This window comes from Furipterus horrens, unplaced genomic scaffold, assembly GCF_987537825.1.
Source record: "Furipterus horrens unplaced genomic scaffold, mFurHor1.1.pri manual_scaffold_1, whole genome shotgun sequence".
Taxonomy (NCBI): domain Eukaryota; kingdom Metazoa; phylum Chordata; class Mammalia; order Chiroptera; family Furipteridae; genus Furipterus; species Furipterus horrens.
In genome coordinates, this window is record NW_028327171.1 from 8223865 (window position 1) to 8242547 (window position 18683).

General features: G+C 46.6%; 1 protein-coding gene across 1 annotated transcript in view; it reads left to right on the forward strand.

The window, feature by feature from the left end:
• The first annotated feature begins 1371 nt into the window (after positions 1–1371).
• Positions 1372–18683, forward strand: part of UBASH3A (ubiquitin associated and SH3 domain containing A) — a 41349-nt gene continuing 24037 nt past the window's right edge. The window contains exons 1-7 of the mRNA XM_090274085.1: positions 1372–1471; positions 4531–4660; positions 6605–6658; positions 10184–10370; positions 12318–12516; positions 15692–15861; positions 16856–17064. Coding sequence (XP_090130211.1) covers positions 4548–4660; positions 6605–6658; positions 10184–10370; positions 12318–12516; positions 15692–15861; positions 16856–17064 — 932 coding nt within the window. The 5' untranslated portion in view covers positions 1372–1471; positions 4531–4547. The remainder of the gene's footprint in view (positions 1472–4530; positions 4661–6604; positions 6659–10183; positions 10371–12317; positions 12517–15691; positions 15862–16855; positions 17065–18683) is intronic.

Genomic DNA, 18683 nt, shown 5'->3' on the forward strand with positions numbered 1-18683 from the left:
TTACCTAAATTTCTGTGAATAGGTCTTACAGTATTGATTGGATTATTCTTAGGTGTTGGGTCATTTTTGTTGCCACTGTAAATTACATATTCATAAAATTTCATTCTACTGACACTAAAACCTAACAAGGAAATTACAAGAAAGGAAAACAACAGGCCAAGCTAATTCACAAACATCAATGCAAAAATTCTAAACAAAGTATTAACTAATTGAATCCAGCCATACATGACAAGGATAACATACTATGACCAAGCAGGTTTTATCTTAGGAGAGCAAGACTGATTTAACATTCAAAAGTTAATGGGTGTACGTTACCTCATTCAATGAATAAAGGAAACCAATATAATCATCCCAATAGATGCAGAAAAGGCCTTTGTTAAATTCAGTACCCACTAATGAATCTTTGAAAGAAACACCTCAGCAAATTAGGAATGAAAAGGAATTTCCTTAATCTGTTTGAGGATAGCTACCAAAAACACACTTTTATTCAACATTGTACTGGAGGTCTTTGCCAGAACAATATGGCAAGAAGGGAAAATAAAGTTTGTAAATAGTAGAAAGGGAAGGAAAAATTGTCATTATTTGAAGATTACATAATTGTGTACATAGAAAATCCAAAAGAATCTAAAAAATATTAGAATTAATAAGTGGTCTGAGCCAGATTATTATATGGCCATCAATATATAAAAAATGTGTTTGTACACACTGGCAGCAAACTAATAGAAATAGAAAATATTATTAAACAATAGCACCAAAAACAGGAATAAACACATAGGAGTAAACTTAGCAACAGGAGTACAAGGCACTGGAAACTACAAAGCATTTTTAAGAGAAATTAAATAGAAAGATACTTCATATTCACGGATTGAAAGACTCAATATTGTTAATTAAATCTATATATTCAACATAAGCTCAAATAAAATAACAGCAGGACTTTTTTTTGGTGGAAGTTAGCATACTGCTTTTTATTGTCCTAGTATTTCTCCCATTTCCTCTTTTAAAATGAATTTTCCTGAGGTTTAATTTTCACACTATAAAATGCACCCATCAGTTCAATCTGACTTAAAGATATATGCACCCATATAGTCGCCATAAAATCAGGTAATGGAGCATTTTCATCACCCCCAAAACGCTCTCAGGCCCTAGCCTTAGACAACCATTATCTCCTTTCTGTTTATATAAATGAATGTTTACTTCTGTATAATTTTAGTTCAATAAAATTATACAGTATGTATTATCTTGTATCTGGCTTCTTTCAATCAACATAGTTTTATTTTAAATTCACCCATGTTTTGCATGAACCAGAGGTGTGTTCCTTTTTACTGATGAATGTCAGCCATTGATTGAAATGCTTAATTGATGTATCTGTTCACCAGTTAATGATCCTTTCCAGTTTGGCTCTACTGTGAATAACACCACTGTGGACATTCATATGAGTCCTTTTATGAACATACATCTTCATTTCTCCTTGGTAAGAAGCTAAGAGTGAATTAGTCTTATAGAAAATGTATATTTAACTTCAAAAGAAACTGTCAAAATGTTTTCTAAAGTTGTTAGACAATTTGGCATTTCCCCCAACAATATATGAGTGTTTCAACTACTCCACGGCCTTGTCAACACTTGGTGTTGTCAGTCTTTTCAATTTTAGCTCTCCTAATAACTGTGTTGTGGTATCACATTTTTGTTTTAATTGACATTTTCCTATGACTAATAATATTAAATATCTTCACATTCTCATTAGCCATACATGCATCTTATTTTGTCAAGTGTCCATTTAAATCTTTTTCCCATTTTTAAACTGAATTTTTTCTTATTACTGATTATAAGAACACATACACACACAATAAATACATATATACATTATGTTGTATTATATTCTAAATATGCTGGAATGCAGTCTTTTATCAAGTGTATATGTGGTGATGTTTTCTCCCAGTGGCTGCATTTTTTAGGGGATGTCTTTTAAAGAGTAAAAGTTTTCTATTTTGATGAAATCCAATTAAGTTTTTTATGATTTATGCTTTTTACAACCTAAGAAAGCTTTGCAAACACCAAAACAGCAAAGAGTTTTTCTTTTAGGAGTTTTAGCTTTTATATTTAGGTCCCCCACACATTTTGAGTTAATTTTTGTACATGATGTGAAGTAAGAGTTGAGGGTCACACTTTTCCCATATTAGTATGGACTTTTCCAGCATCATTTGTTAAATATATTAACCTTTCTCCTACTGAATTACAGTGACCCTTTTGTTGGGCATCAGCTGACCACATACGTGAATCTTTCTGCACTCTCCAATGGCACTCTACGGAAACCTGATTTTTCTATCTATATGAAAATGCAGGAGGCCCAGAGGAGCTAAGACAACCTTGAAGGAGACAAAATCAGAGAGCTTATCCCTATAGTAATTAAAGCAGTATAGTATGGACATAAAAGTAAGCAAATCAAACAAGAAGATATAAGAGAGTCAGAAACAGACTAATATACTGGATAGGGCAAAAGTGAGTTTATAGTTGTACATGTGGAAAATAATACAATAATTAATAAATAATAATACAAGACTCTACTCTGTGTTTCATGTGCTGACAACTAGAAACCTACTTTTGTCCACCCCTGTATGTATAGTCACATGAATTAAGTAAACCTTCTGCTGTGATTCATTGGGCAGATGATGGTCTTTGCAATGAATAAAGTTGTGGGGAAATACATGAACCTTACCCCTACCTCACACCATACAGCAAATTAATTCAAATGGATCACAGAGATAAATGTGAACAATAAAAGTGGTAAAGCTTCCAGGAGAAAACCTGGGAGACCGTCTTCATTAGTGCTGGATTAACGATGATTTTTTTGAACAGGATACAGAAAGTTCTAACCACAAAAGAAAAAGATTGATAACTAAATTTTCATTCAAATTGAGAACTTCTGTTTCACCCAAAGACATTCAGAGATTAAAAAGGCAAATCACAACCTGGACAAAGTTATTACCATTAAATGCATTCAACAAAAGACTTATATTTGGAGTTCCCACAAATTAATAATAAAAACCAAATGACCCAATTTTTACAAGGCTGCCAATTTGAACAGGATCTTCCTCAGAGAGGTTGTTTAAGCAGCCAATAGTCTGTCTCATAGTGCTCAGTGTCACTGCCATTTAGGGAAATAGAAATTAGAACCACAGTGAGATACCGCTACATACCCATGGACCGGCTAAAACTAAAAAGGCCGACAGTCTCAAATGTGGGCAAGGATGGAGAGCAACCAGAATGTTCACCCATGGCTAGTGAGAGGGCAAATGAGCAACTGTTCTGTAAAACCATTCAGCAGTTTCTAATGCAGTGCGAACATATCCCGGGAGCCAAAAATCTCACCTCTGGATAGACGCCTAACAGAAACACACACCGGGCACCAACAGGTATGTGCAAGAATGACCTCAGCATCAAAACAACTGGAGACCACACAAATGTACATAGAGAAGTGAATTATGGTGCATTCTCACAGAACACTACCCAGCAATGCAGTGCACTAACTATGGCCAGAAGCAATAATGTGGATTAATTGCATCATGTAATTTTGCACACACCAGACACAAAAGAATATATGCCGTATGGTTGTATTTGTATAAGATTCAAAAGTAGACTAACTTGATGTATGAATTAGTAGAATGGTTACCTTTTTAGGGGAGGGAGCGATAACGAGGAGGCTGGATGGGGACTAGGGGCAGGGTAGCTCCTGAAGTCCTGGTAAAGTTCTAGAGCAGTTAATCAGCCGTGACACTATTAGCATGTTGGGTGGGATCCTTCTTTGCTCTCATCTGCACGGCAGGATCCCTGGCCTCAACTGCTAGATGCCAGTAACAAACACCCCCTGCTCACTGGGACAACAAAAAAATGTCCCCAGACATCTCTGAGGGCCCTGGGTGAGTGGGACCAGAATGCTCCCAGTTGAGGACCACTGTTTTATTGCTGGTCCTGGGGAGTTAGGTGTCTGTGCTCACTTCATGAGAATTCATGGAGCTACACACATACAATTCAGCAACTTCCCTGCATGCATAAAAACTTTTTTAAAAAGATTTTTAAATTGAAAAAAGAAGTCAATAAATAACTAAAAAAACCAAAAATTTTAGAGTGAGTATGGAAAACAGGTACAGTGCAGTATAATGTCTTATCTGCACATAAGGAGACTAAGACCCAGGGTGTATGAGGATTCTGCAAGCCATGGGCCGCAGTAGAGAACTCTGGCCCCCAGTGCCCGCTCCCGCGCCCCTCCCCCTTGTCCCTTCTCTGTAGACTCACTCCCAATGCAGCCCACATCAGGGCAAGGGCTGGGTCTACACAAGGACCTCTGGAACCCAAACCCCACTGCGGAAACAGGGTTGATGGATGCTGTCCTCCAGCACCTGCAAAGAGAACTCTGAAAACCAGTATCTCATGCAAACAGGATATTAGCTTTTGTCAGATCAAAAAAGGCTTGAGGTTTTTCTCCGCCGCCTCAGCCTCAGCCTCTCCCTCTCTGGCTTCATCTGCTCATTTCAGCGTGCAGGCAGGAAGAGATGGCAGCCGGGGAGACACAGGTCTACGCAAAGGTCAACAGCAAGCTCAAGGGTCGCAGCGCTGCCTCCCTCCTGGACCCTCTCCTGAGGATGGGCTTCCCGGCACACACCGCGTGAGTACGGCCCGCTGGGCTCCTGCCCCTGATGGCAAGCTTGGCCCTTCTGCAGTCCCTGCTGCCAGCCTGCAGGCCGCTCAGAGCACCTACTTCCTGCCAAAGGGGTGCCACTTGCAGGGCGAGATACTGTCTCTAAATCAGGCCCTTTTCTGCTTTTTATACATGATATGATTGGGACAAATTCTGCTGGCTGGTTGGGGCGGGGGGGCCTGGATTTGTGGAAATTAGAAGTCACAACAGTGCCCTGTTTCTCAGGGTTTAGAGGAGCTTGGGGCCTGGTTGTACCCTCTTTGTAAAGGCAACTCAGTGACTCCTATTTGAAAGGCCCCAAAGCCCAGTGAGTCTCTAATTCTGTTGAGATGAGCATGTCTCCAAATGGTGCAGGGAGATCATTCGTCCTTAGGAAAAATCTCTTGACTGTCCAACAATGAAACAAAATGGTCAGGAAACTACTGGGTCAGCTCGATCCTACTTGCCCAAGGAGGAAGTCCACGTGTAGAAAAATGTAACTGTGGGAGTTACCGCTCTCTGAGAGGGAAGAAATCCCCAACGTGATGAGCTATGATAGTGACTCTGGGCTACAGCTTCCATAGAAAACCGATTTCTCAGAGCTGGTCCCTTCAAATGCTTCCCCACGTGGGAAATCCGTCAGAAGCCCCCTTAGGTAACCCTGGATTTAGAAGGGGGGCAAACTTTCCTTAAACATTGTAACAAAATCCCAGCCAAACTGGATGAACGATGTTGAAGCTGGAGCCCTTCCTTCTGCAACCCGGACAGGAGTTGGTCCTCACGTTACGTTCACAGTAAACCTGGGGCCTGTGAAACGGGGAGGTGAAGCCAGCATGAGCAACAGGGGTGCTGTGTGCCAGACCCCGTCCTGAGCCCCTTCCACCAGGTGCAGGTGGGGACACTGAGGCCAGAGAGGGCAGGTGACCTGAACCCCAACCCCACTCTCTAAAGCACCAATAAAGCCCATGCTTTGTCACACTCCTGACGGGCATGTTCCAAATCCCTCCTAATTTAAACATCAGCCACATGCTGGGGGTCGGAAACATGTGTTAAGCTTCTCATTAGCCTGAAGCACCCCAAGTAAGGCTCCGCACCAAGGCCTCTCTGTTGGAACCTCACCAGCGGGGAGCATCCCGTAGGTACTGACCACAGAGCAGCACCAGGCCGCACCCTCCCGGGCTCCTCATCACCCTCAGCTACTTCAGGCTGAACCCCCAAACGAATGCCCTTAGCTATACTCCATGCTGTTCAATTTGGCCCGGTTCAGTTAAATTCAAACCACGTGTGTCTATCCTGGTTCCAATGCTGAGTGAGACACAGGCCACAGGGGCAGGGGGGTGGGGGGTGCAAACGGTCATGAGCTCATTGAGATGATAAGCGTGGTGACTGTGTACGTGTACGTGGTGGGGAAACAGAGGGGCTGCATATTCACCCTGCTGGGCGGTTTGGGGAGGGCTTCCTGGAAGAGGGGCATTCAAGCCAAGCCTGGGAGAATCATGGGCATGTTGGCTCAGGGCCACGTTTGGCAGGGAGACACATGCAAGCCAGGGCTAGGGCCCTTTGCACCCGACTGCAGGATCCGAGAGTGGGTGCACCTGGCCCTGCTCTAGGGTGCCTGGGGCAGGGACAGGGGAGACGTGAAGGCAGACATGGGTGCACCTCAGGGCATGAACTCTCAGACGCCATGCCAGGGATTGGAGGTGGGAGCCCCAACAGGAAAAGGAGCAGGTCTGCATTTTCCAAAACCACAGCGAGGCCATGCAGGGGACAGAGGCCTGGGCACTGCATCTGGCTGTGAAGTGAGCAGTCCAGCTCCTCGCAGGGGGTCTGCCTGAAGGCCTCATGTGTGGCAGGGCTGCCGCTGCCCCTCACCCTTTCCCCCAAAATGGAAGACAGGGTTCTAAATGCTCCTTGTGTTCTGCCTTCCTGTAGGCTGAAGGCATTGGCAGCTACGGGGAGAAAGACAGCGGAAGAGGCAGCAGACTGGTGAGTGGGGCTGTCCTTGCACACTGAACCCTGAGAATCACTCAGTGCTGTCTGGAGGGGCGGGGCCCCCTCCATGCCCACCTGCCTGGCACCGAGGGAAGGAAAGGAATAAAGAGTCCACTTTGAAATCAAAAACAAAAGAGAGAGAACTTCAGACAAGGTTTCCTTCACTTAAAAGTCTGATTTACTCCAAATACGGCTGTCCAAGAAGAAAAAAATTCACATGGTTTGTTGAACAAGGGAAGAGCCCTTTTGCTGATATAAAGTAGAGGCTGTCACTCTCTTGGGCTGCCTCTGATGGGGAGAGAATGTACTGGGGTCATAAATGTCCCCTAAGGCATTGATTGGCACGTTGCATCTTAAGAGGTGTCATGTGGTTGGGGGGCGGGGTGAGGAGCTTCGGTTCCAGGCAGCTCCACCACCCACCAGCTCCGTGACTCTGCACACCGGCCCCAGCTATGGGCCTCAGTTGTCTTATCTGGGAATCTGGAGAGGGCATTCTACTCTCTGAAACCCAATCCTGCTCAAATGTGCCATGATGCCATCATTCTGCCCCTAGGCGGGAAGTCCCCTCTCACTCTGCCCCAAAACGGCCGTAATGAAATTCAAACAATTAAAACCAGGTCCCGCAAGGCTGGGGTGCCCTCGCAGAGCAGGATGGCAGACACGGACAGTGGGTCTCTGAGTGTCCAGCTTGACCTCAGCGGGAACGCCCTTCCTCCTCCAGAAACTCTAGGCCAGGGGCAAAGCAGGCGGCCCTGCCCCAGGACAGAGAAACACCAAGACTCCAGGCTAGGCTAGCTCTGGTCGGCTGCCAGATTTGAATTAGAACCCAAGCTCACTGCTCTGAGGGCCCTGGTTGGTCCCTCAGCCCTCAGCCAGTAAGACTAGAAGTCCTACCAAGGAACAGGGAGACTGTGGGATCCCCTAGTCTCTGCCTAGAGTGGGTCCAACCTCACGTATAACCAGGGAGGTGCAAATTAATATACCATTGAAAACAACCAGCATCTTCAAGTGTCGGTGAGAGGAAGCGGAGGGTGGCCTCTTCCTTTTCTGGTTGTAATTTGGGGTGTCTGGCTGCCATCTGGGGTGTCTACCAACACTGAAAGTGTGTGTAGCCACCCAGACAAGCAGTTCCAAGTCTAAGGCCATCCTGTGGAGAAATACAAAGGACCTAAAAAGACACACGTACAAAAACCTTAATTACAGTGTTAAAAAGAAAACAGTTTAAATGCACACCAATGGAATGAATGCACCGGAGGTTCCGTCGGCAGCCGTCCGTCTCGAGAGATGATGGTGTAGCTTCTTAAGAGTCTATCTGCACTGCCGAGAATGGCTGTGCAGTCCGACTCGGGAGTGACACGGTATCTGTCTCCTCCCGTGTTGAATCGACATCTTGTGATGACGCTGGAGTGTCCTCTCCAGTGAAGCTGAAGCTACAGAGCCTGGGCAGGGTGATATGGAGGGTCTGCTGTTGCCCATGCAGCAAACCCCCCCTCTCTTCGCAGCTGAAGGATCCAAGGGAAAGACGGAGTCAATACAGCTTGGCTTCAGGTGCGCCGCAGGAGTTGCCGGTGTTGACTACAACGTCAAACCGCCTTAGGGACTCCGGCTCCGGATTTTCTGTCGGGGTTTACTCCCTTAGCCTTTCCCCTGAAGAGGTATGCCGCAAGGCAGCGGAGGTTTTTGGAGTCAGAGTTTTCCTTCTCTGATGTGCCCTGACTGGAAGATCGAACCAGCGACACTTAGCTCGCAGGCCGACGCTCAATCCACTGAGCCAAACCAGCCAAGGAGGTTATATATGGGCATAATGGGATGTTATACAGCCCCAGAAAGTTCCTGCTTAAAGGGGTGTATATTTATTAACATGGGGAATCAGGAAAATATTGTTTAGTATAAAAAGGCAAGTTACTGCCCTGATTGGTGCGGCTCCGTTGGTTGGGTGTTGTTCCACAAAGCAGAACTTTGCCGGTTTGATTCCCGGTGAGGGCACGTGCCTGGGCTTCGGGTTCAGTCCCTGGTCCGGGCATGTATGAAAGACAACTGATGGATGTTTCTCTCTTACATTGATGGGTTTTTTTTTCTCTCTCTTTCTCCTTCTCCTTCCCTTCCCCCTCTCTCTAAAAATAAATAAATAAAATCTTTTAAAAAGCAAGTTGCAGAACAATTTGAATAATGGCTTATGATTTATATAAGACACACACAAGTGCTATCTATGAATTTATTACTTAAATCTTTAGAAGAAAACAAAGCAGCTTAACCATTGACGCTGCCTCTAGAAGGGGAAAGGGAGCCAGGATGAAGGGGAATGGGTGCCTCTATTGGTATTTTTTATTATTATTATTAAGGAACTGTATTTGCATGTGAACTAATGCTTTCCCAAGTGGTTGCATATTGCTTTCTAAACTTAATATTATCTCACAAGCACTTCCCTGGGTCATTAGCAATGCTTCAAGACCACAATTTTTTTTTCTTTTTTTAAGATTTTTTTTAGGGAGAAGGGAAGAGAGGGAGAAAAACATTAATGTGTGGTTGCCTCTCCCATACCCCCAAGTGGGAACCTGGCCCACAACCCAGGCACGAGCCCTGACTGGGAATCGAACCAGCGACCCTCTGGTTCGCAGGCCGGCACGTAATCCACCAGGCCACACCAGCCAGGGCAAGACCACAGTTTCTAATGAACAGATAAGTAAATTTATTCTCAGTCACCTAGTTTTTCCTTTTTTCCTATTATAAATAACTCTACAGTAAATATTTTCTACATGCAGTTTTCTTGTATACTTTTTGTTTTTTCCTTTGGTTAAAAACAAAATTTGGTAGAATTATTAGTTCAAATGGTCTGGGTATTTTAAGGCTTTTGATACATACCGGAAAATTGCCATACATAGAGATTGCACAGATTCATCCTCGAATCTCACTGCACCTTTGACACAATAGAGCATAACTTTCATCCTCTGAAAGCCATCTCATTCCTTTGACAGGTGAGAAAAATGGTTGTTTTAATTCTCATTTCTATTATTAGTGAGAATGAACTTGAACTATGGGTTGTATATTATTTTCCTCTGTACCTGAAATAATTCTTTGTAAGTTGGAAGAAAATATGATAGCCCCTTAAATTTTGTCTAGTTCTTTGTGGTTTTGATGTTTACATTTCATTTAAAGTGTGAGATAACATTAAAATGTGCATTATTTTCCCACAAAAATTTTACACTAGGGAGATGGCTGGACCACAGAGGTCATTTGAAGACCAGGTTCTGAGTTTCTCTGTCACCTTCCTCTCATTTTCTTGGCCTTTGACCTAGGAATCAGACGTACCTGGGTCTGCGACCTGAATGACCACACAGAGCACCATGGGGGGGGGGGGGGCAGGGTGCATCTCACCCTGAGGGGCCTGAAGACTAGTGTACGCAGTGTGTATACCTCCTGTGCTCAGCGTGACCTGTTACTGCTGAGGCATCTGTCGGCCAAGGGGAGAGAATCTTTTTGTCACAATACCAGGTGACAGTGGCATGTTCTCTGTTGCAGGCTGCGCTGTCATTGCAATGACCCTTCTCTAGATGACCCCATCCCCCAGGAGTATGCCCTTTTCCTCTGTCCCACGGGGACCCTGCTGGAAAAGCTTCAAGAGTTCTGGAGAGAGAGCAAGCGTCAGTGCACAAAGAACAGAGCTCATGAGGTCTTCCCTCACATCACGCTGTGTGACTTCTTCACGGTGAGTCATCCCCAACGTGCCTTTAATGTACATTAACCCAGTGGCCGGCCATTTTCTGCAAAACCTAGGCAGTGGTGGGATAAAATTGAGGGCAGCTACATGGTTTATTTTTATGGGGTGGCCACAACTGTAGTGTTAGCTGACTTCTTTGTGTGGGGTATCCTTTAGTTTCCGCCTCATCTTCAGCTGGTCAACTCCTATTCATCCTTCAGAACCCAATTCATTTATCCCCTCCCTTTTTTTAAGTCTTTCCCAGCTTCCTAGACTGAAGGAATGTCGGCTCTTTGTGCTCCCACCTTCCTTTTCTTTATGTCTCTAAGTGGCACTTTCTGTGCTGTATGACAATGTGTCTGGGACATCTCTGCATCCCTCACCAGAATGAATCCCTCGGGCAAACGTTCCCCACCCCCACCCCCCAGAGATTAGCACGGTGCCTGAAACAGAGGAGGTGCTTCAGAAATGTGTGATGGATCAATTGAGGACTGGGTGAGTTTGGGCCAGTCACAAATGCAGGACAGTTCCCTGCCTAGGGGACCAGCCCTGGTTTAGAAAATGGTCAAATAGACACAGGGGTTCTGGGAAGGTGAGAAGGACCTAGGCCGCTCAAAACCGAAGGAGGTGTGAGAATGAGGGAGGGACAAACACCACTTCCTCTGTGGTTCCCATCAGAAAACTCTGGAGAGGGCACACCCTGGCCCAGCCCTGATGCCAGCCAACTCTGTGGGCTCCACCCAGCGGTCAGGCCCAGCCCTTTAGACAAGACTCTCCAGGTGACTGGTGGGGGAGCGACTGCCGCTTTGGGGTGCAGAGTTGCATCATGACACCAGAAAAAGTGTTCAGACAGAACCTGGGGCGGGGGGCAGCAGGGAGACAGGGTCAGAGTCTGTGCCAGAGTTCCCTGCAGGAGAAACGCCCCTGAAGGATAAAGGAGAAGACAGGATTGGCAGGGCGAGCCTCGCAGGTCTGACACCAGTGCCTGCGTTTGCTGCTCCCATAAAGACGGGGAGCCTGAGAGCTGAGAGCGAGTGTGGCCATCGGCCCCGTCTGCGGGTCATCCGCTGGAGGCACAGACACCTACCCTCGCTGCTGTTGGCTCTGAGAAGGGCCTCGGAGTCTGAGGAAGCCTCCAGAAGCTGAACGACGCCGTGCTGAGCACAGCTCTGGGCCACAGACCAGAAAGGGAGCTCGCTCAGGATGTGAGGCGGAGGCTGCGTCGATGGGACAGGCTGCGAGGGGCGGTAGTGTAAGGCACAAGGGATTTCCAACCTGGGCGTGGAAAGAATATTCCATTCCACAAAGACTCTTACCTGAAATCTCTAAGAAACTGAGGACCGGGTACAGAACAAATCCATAACCCCAAACACAGGAACCAAATAAATTATGTTACAGTTACAGCGTTGTAGACAGAAAAGAGGCTTGTTAGACTGCATCATTTTATTAATTACATTAATAGGTGTTTAAAAATAAAAAGCAAGCCACTTTAACACGGAGCCAGAGCTGCCATCCTGGGGGAGCTGCCCTGCACGTCTGATACCGCAAACCTTAGAACATTGGAACAGGACAAAATTACCTTTGGGCCTAAAGCAACTGTGTGTTCCAAAGAACTATTTACAAGGATAAGAAGCAAGCAGCTATGATGACTACCAGCTTAAAATGTTTAAAATTATTTCGAATTACCATGACTATGGTATGTTATCTGCACCAATAGCAATGCCTTCTTCCTATTGATGTAACTGTTCCCTTTCTCATCGATATCCCTCGTCTTTGTCTTCAAACTGGAGTAATATTTGGGGTTCTGCCTGCATCAGTGCTTCCCAAATAGTTATTCTTTTCTTTGACCTTGAACAAACGCTTATTGCCTCCCACTTTGATAGGCCTTTTATTTTAGGTTAACATGGAGGCCTTGTAACAAGAGCTGAGAAAGCACATGGCTGTCTCTTCCCTTAGTGTGAAGACCAGAAGGTGGAGCATCTGTATGAGGCTCTCAAGAGAGCTGGAGACAAGATGCTGGGCTCCTTCCCCTCGGTGGTCCCCCTGGTTCTCCATTCTTCCGTCAGCTACCTTGGCTTCTTCGTGAATGACAGCCCCGCAGATATCATCCAGGAATTTGCCACGATCTTCGCCACGGAAGCAGCTCTCTTAGCAGGTAGGCAGCCCCGGCCAGTTGCACCCACGGGGCCCGATTAATAGAACGTGTCCCCTTTGTATCTGGGGCTGTGCTCACCACACTTGGGCGCAGTGGGTGAATCCCAAGGGCAGGAAGCACGCAGGCTGGTCCTTAACACAGCGATGGTCACAGCTGGCTGGGCTGGCTGGGCCGGGCCCAGGGGTGCACCTGCCCTTGCCCAGGTCACATCCGTTCCCACCTCCCCCTTGCCGAGCAGCTTCTTTGATATGGCCTTAGCCCAAGGCTGAATAATTTCACTAGATCCTCCCTAATGAGTCAGGTGGCCTTATAAGGTGAGCAAACAGATTCTGAGAACAAGAAGTGGCCTTGTTTCTAAATGGGAAGAGGGTTGTATGCATTGATTTCAAAGTGATTTTCCAAACACTTGCCATATTCCAGCTGCCAGAGAAACTGTCCCGGGTGGGGACACTGCATGGCTAGGTAATGACAGGGATTGTAGGCTGGTGCACACACAGAGGTACAGGGCTACTTCCCAGCCCCGTCCCTGCCTTGGGCTTCTCTCTTAAACACGTCAGCACTATGTATAAAAGTCCTAGCTGATTTACTTTAATTTTTAGGTTTGAGCTTAGTCCTCTCTCCTTGGCCTTTTGGGGAAAGATTATCTAGATTCACTCTGAGACTCAACAAAATTGCCTTTTCTCCAAATGCCAGCCAGGTCTGGAAACTGGAGCTCTGGCTGGCATTAGTAGGGAGAATTCTGGACTTGACCTTCAAAGATGTAAGTTGCTCCTGCATCTCTGATCACTGGTGTGCCTTAATCAAGTCACCTCAACTTCCGGAGTCATTTTTCTTTCTCTACATGTTTCTCGCTCACTCTTGGCACAATGTAGACTGTTTTCGTGGAAACTTCCTATTGTTCCTGGTGCTTCTCAGTATTGTTCTGATTTGCTAAATCTGAAACTCCGAGGCCACAGCCCTAGTGGGAAGACCCCTCCCCATCCCTCCACAGGCGTCCTGCTTGCCCTGTCCTCAGACTGTATGAACCCAGATCCACGAACCCCAGATTTCCACTTGGAGGCTGCCTTGTTGAGCCTGGGGATCGTAGTCACCGGATAATCATGAAGTTACCCCGTCTCTGTGGATTAGTCTCCTTTTTATACATATGAGCTCAAAGGATGGCTCTTTACTCTCCTGCCTCTGAAGAGACAATGTGGTTCTTGTCCTGGAGTAACGGGCCAGCCATTTACCTCTGAGCTGGCATGGCACTTCACCCCTCCTCCACTTCTCCCCGAAGAGTGAGTCTCATGGCCCATTTTACAAACGAAGAGACTAAGGCTCTGAAGGGCAATATGTCTGTGCAAGGCTACTATCATCAGTTGAATAGTGTCCCCTAAAATTCTTGTCTACCCACAACCTCAGAAAAGGACCCTATTTGGAAATAGGGTCTTGGCAGATATAATTAGTTAAAATGAGATCATGCTGGAGTAGGGTGAGCCCTAAATCCAATGACTGGTGTTTTTATAAGAAGAGAAGAGGACACAGGGACATGGGAAGGAGGCCACATGAAGACAGGCAGGGACTGAGTGATGCGGCCACTAGCCAAGGAACACCTGGAGCCCCCAGAAGCTGGAAGAGGCAGGAAGGACCCTCCTCTAGAGGTGCAGAGAGAGAAGACTCTGTCAGCACCTTGATTTGACACTTCTGTTCTTCAGAACTGTGAGGGAACAAATTTCTGTTTTGAGCCGCCCAGTCTGGAGCAGTTTATGACAATGACACCAGTAAACCAACAGAGCCCCCTAACCAGTAGGTGGTAGACCTAGTAGGTGGAGTCCAGCTCTGTCTCACTCCACGCCAGCTGCGTTTTATACGGAGCAGCCACAGGTCCTGAGAGACTGGCTGTGACCTCATATTCATTGCCCGACCCTGAGCAGGTTCCGCCCTGCCCTTCCGCTGCCTGTGCCCTACGCCTGACCCAGAGGGCTTAAGAAGGGCCAGCCACAGCTCCATCATCTCCCAGGTCCCTCCCCAATGACACCTCCCCACGGGCATGGGGCCACAGAGAGAAGAAAAGACAAGGGCCCATTCAGAAGTCGGGGTGACTCACTGATGGCTCTGATGACAACAGCGGTGGGTCTCAGGCCACACTGACTCACATGGAGAGGTTGCCCTGCCCCCACTGCCAAAAGAAGGAATTTCCCCGACACCCACTCACTCTCTTGCTCAGGCTTCTCACCTCCACGGTGATGTCATGTTTGCCACTAAAGGTGGGTGAGACATGGATGGAGCCGCCAAGTCTGAGCTCCAGGAAGTGTTCGCAGCACCCCTGACACTTTTCAGAGAACAGAGCCTGTCTGTTGCTGTGCGTGGCCTGCGGGAGAGGAGGCAGGTAACTGATAGTTACAAAAAGACTCCTAGAAACTGTGAGTTCAGAGACTGGTTTCCACGGCAGCTCCAGCAGGCAGCCCTCCCCATCCTCTTATTGTCACTGTCGAAACGGAAGCTGAGTCAGGCTAAGGTGGCCCCGCCAGAAGGGGCAGGATGGGTCTAACGCCAGGTCTATCTGATACCAAACTCGAGTTATTTCCGTCGGTCACCACCTCCCCAGGACATAAGGAGATGAAATCAGACCCTGGCTGACCTGAGAGCCCTGGAGTGAGGACCGAGAGCCGAGACTCCCAGGAAGACCAGGGCCAGCCAAAGCGAGCCGAATGTCAGAGGCTGTCATGAGTGACAGAGTTGTGTTGCCTCTGGCATTTGCTCCCTGAGATTCTGCAGCTGAGCAAGAAGCCATTGGCCTGGAGAGGGAGCCAATCAGGCCAGGTCACTGAGTAACGTGCACACCCCAGGGAATGGGGCATCTGCTTGGTACATGTTCATCAATTGTTGGAGCAACTAGCTTACAAACTGATAGGCCCCAAACACCCCCCGAAAATCCCCATCTCTACACCCACCTCTTTTATGCTTCCTTGTAGAATCTACAGGCACCCAACCATCTCCTTTATAAGATGAACTCTGTGAGATGGCATAGTCTGGGTGGAGTCCTTGCCTGGCCAAGGAAGGCCCAGTGCAGAGGCAGGGCGGCCATGTATAAAGGCTCGTGCTGCTGAGCCTGGGAGTGTAGCCATCCTGGGCGCACCGCCATCCTGGGTGCGGGGCTGACGGCGGGCATCCCTGTGTTTACCCGGTTTCGCAGACTGCACGGTAAAGCCCTGCAGCAAGCAGCTGCACCTGACACTGGCCCACAAGTTCTACCCCCACCACCAGAGGACGCTGGAGCAGCTGGCCAGAGCCGTGCACCCGGGCCACAGCTGCCACTGGACCGCGGCCCTGTACTCGCGGGACATGCGCTTTGTGCACTACCAGGTGAGAAGCCCAGGCTGGGCAGGCGGACTGGGTGCTCCTGCGGAAACGAACGCGTGAGTGACCTCCCCTGAGGAAGCCCATATCTTAGTAGGAGGAAGCACTTTTATTCTTTCTCTAAAGTTCTTTCTCGTGTGTGTAATTTGCAACGAGCATTCTTTTATATAGGGCGAAGCGAAATAAGCTTACAGTTGTGAGTACATGAAACAGAGTTTATTCTGCGTTATTATTTATTAATTATTGTATTATTTTTCATATGAACAACTCTAAACCTCCTTTTGCCCCACCCTGTATAAGTTGCAGACACACAGATTTGGGGATAAAAGAAACAAAAGCATTTCAGGTAATAAAAAATGAACTATTGCAAAGATCTATCAATATGTTGTGTTGTTTATTAATTTGTTTAGGTAATGATTTGGGTGAAGCCTCATTCCAAGACTTTCTCCCACTAAACTGATTCGTTCAAGTAGAAACCATGCAGTGCTCCGTACAGACCCACTGAATAAGTCTGAAAACATCGACCACGTTCCATGTTGTGAAAGGAGCTATAAAAAGACTTCACAGCAGGGAAGGTAGATGTGAAAGTCTGGTTATGCTTTGAGATATTTCATATAAGAAATAAGTACAAAGAGAGATAGATGATAGGTGAATGATACAAAACAGAGGGACTATAAACATGATAGAAAGATAGATAGATAGATGACAGGTTGATGATAAATACACACATACATACATATATACATGCATGCATATTGTGCGTATATACCTAGACAGATGATAGACACCAAAATTTATTTCTAAATCTATCCAGAGACTTCTGTGCTGCCTTTTATTATATTCTATGCCATCTGTCATCAGACAAAGGCTTGGGGAGCACGTTGGAGACCTCTAGCCCACCAGGGAACCTGAAAGCCAGAGGCAGACATAAGCCCCCTCCCTTCATCTCTCCCAGCACAAATCCTTTCTTGAGACATGGAAACACTTGCCTGTTTTCCAGACCCTGAGGGCCATATTTCAGTACAAACCCCAGAACGTGGACGAGCTGACACTAAATCCTGGCGACTACATCTTTGTGGACCCCACTCAGCAGGAGGAAGCCAGCGAGGGCTGGGTCATTGGGATCTCACAGCGGACCGGCCACCAGGGCTTCCTGCCGGAGAACTACACGGAGCGGGCCAGCGAGTGTGACACCTGGGTGAAGCACAGGTGAGTGTCGCCTCCAGTGGCAGCCCAAAGACCTCTCCGTCAGTGTCTGAGAGCGTCCGCCTAAAAAGAGTGGTCACAGTGTTTGCGCGCTTCTAGACCATTCCATCATTGGTACAAATTGCAACATTACCCCTGCAGGGACACAGGAGGGATCTTGGCTGACTAGTGGTTTTCTGCTGATAACATTCAGAAAATTTGAATTATTATATATAGCTTCTGAGATCTTAATCTCAAAGGACTACAAAATACCTCTGTCTTATTCTGGGCATAAATTACAATCAGAGATCCTGTGCTTGGTTTTACTTCTCTTTCTGCCCGGGGGCTAAACTCTAGAGAGTCCTACGGCACATTATTGGTGTTATAATGTTATATAACAGCTGTCCTTAACGTAGTGGCTAAAACCATATACAGTCATTATCTCACAGTGTCCACAGGTCAGGAGTCTGGGCGTGGCTTAGCTCAGGGGCTCGCAAGGCTGCGGTCAGGTTTGGGCTGGGGCTGGGGCTGGAAGCTTTTCTGCGGCTGGGAGTCCTCCAGCTAGCACACAGGGCTTGGCAGAATGCATTTTCTCAAAGCTCTAGGGCTCCTGGCGGTTTCATATTCAGCTGGAAGGTCTTAATTTTAGCATCTTTTGCATCACCTGAACAGGCTGAGGATTTTCAAAATCACCAAGTATTGGTTCGTCTTATTTAACAATCCATCCCTTAATTTCCCTCTCTCCTCACTCCTTTAACACTTGCACAGCAATGCACTTAGCTACGTAACCAACATCCTCTCTTCCAAGTTCTGCTTTCCACCGACAATTCCACTAAACTTTTCCCCACTGCTTAGTAAGGACTCGTCTTCCTCCAGTTTCCTATAATGTGCATCTCATTCCTTCTGAGTTGTCACCAGCAATGCCTTTAACATCCACGTTTCTATCAACAGTCTGTCCAAAGGCATTTAGACTTTATCATGCTGCTCAAAATTCTCAGCCTCTACCCATTGCTCATTCTCGGGTATTTGTTACAGCAACAGCCCACTCCTGATACCAAATTTAGTATCAGTTAAAGTCTAACCAGAGAAACAGAACCAGTAATTTTTATATATACACATACATATTTATAATACAAATACATTTCAGTATATTATGTAGTATTCTATACAAATATAGTTATTTATAATATAACTAATCTATATTTAGTTATATTATTTTGTGATATTTGTATTATAACACATGCATGCATTGCATGCCATATATCTACATATACATGCATGGATTTATTACAGGGGGTTGCCTGGCACTGCTGTTGGGGCCAGCTAAGCAAGGGCAGGCAAGAAGGAAGGGAAGGAGCCCAAAGCAGCCTGGCAACCATGGCGAGCAGAAGCCCCTGGTCTAGGTCTGACAGTCAGGAAGGACCACCCACCTGGCAGATGAATGAATAATTGCAGACTCGGCTGCTACTTGAATCTCTGAACTCAGGGAAGCCCTAGGCCTTTTAATCTTTCTTTTAAGTATATTTTATTGATTATGTTGTTACAGTAGACCCAATTTTTTCCCCTTTGCTCCTCTTTGCCCAGTATCCACCTTCCCTCTAGCAATCCCACCCCCTTTAGTTCATGTCCATGAGTCATGCATA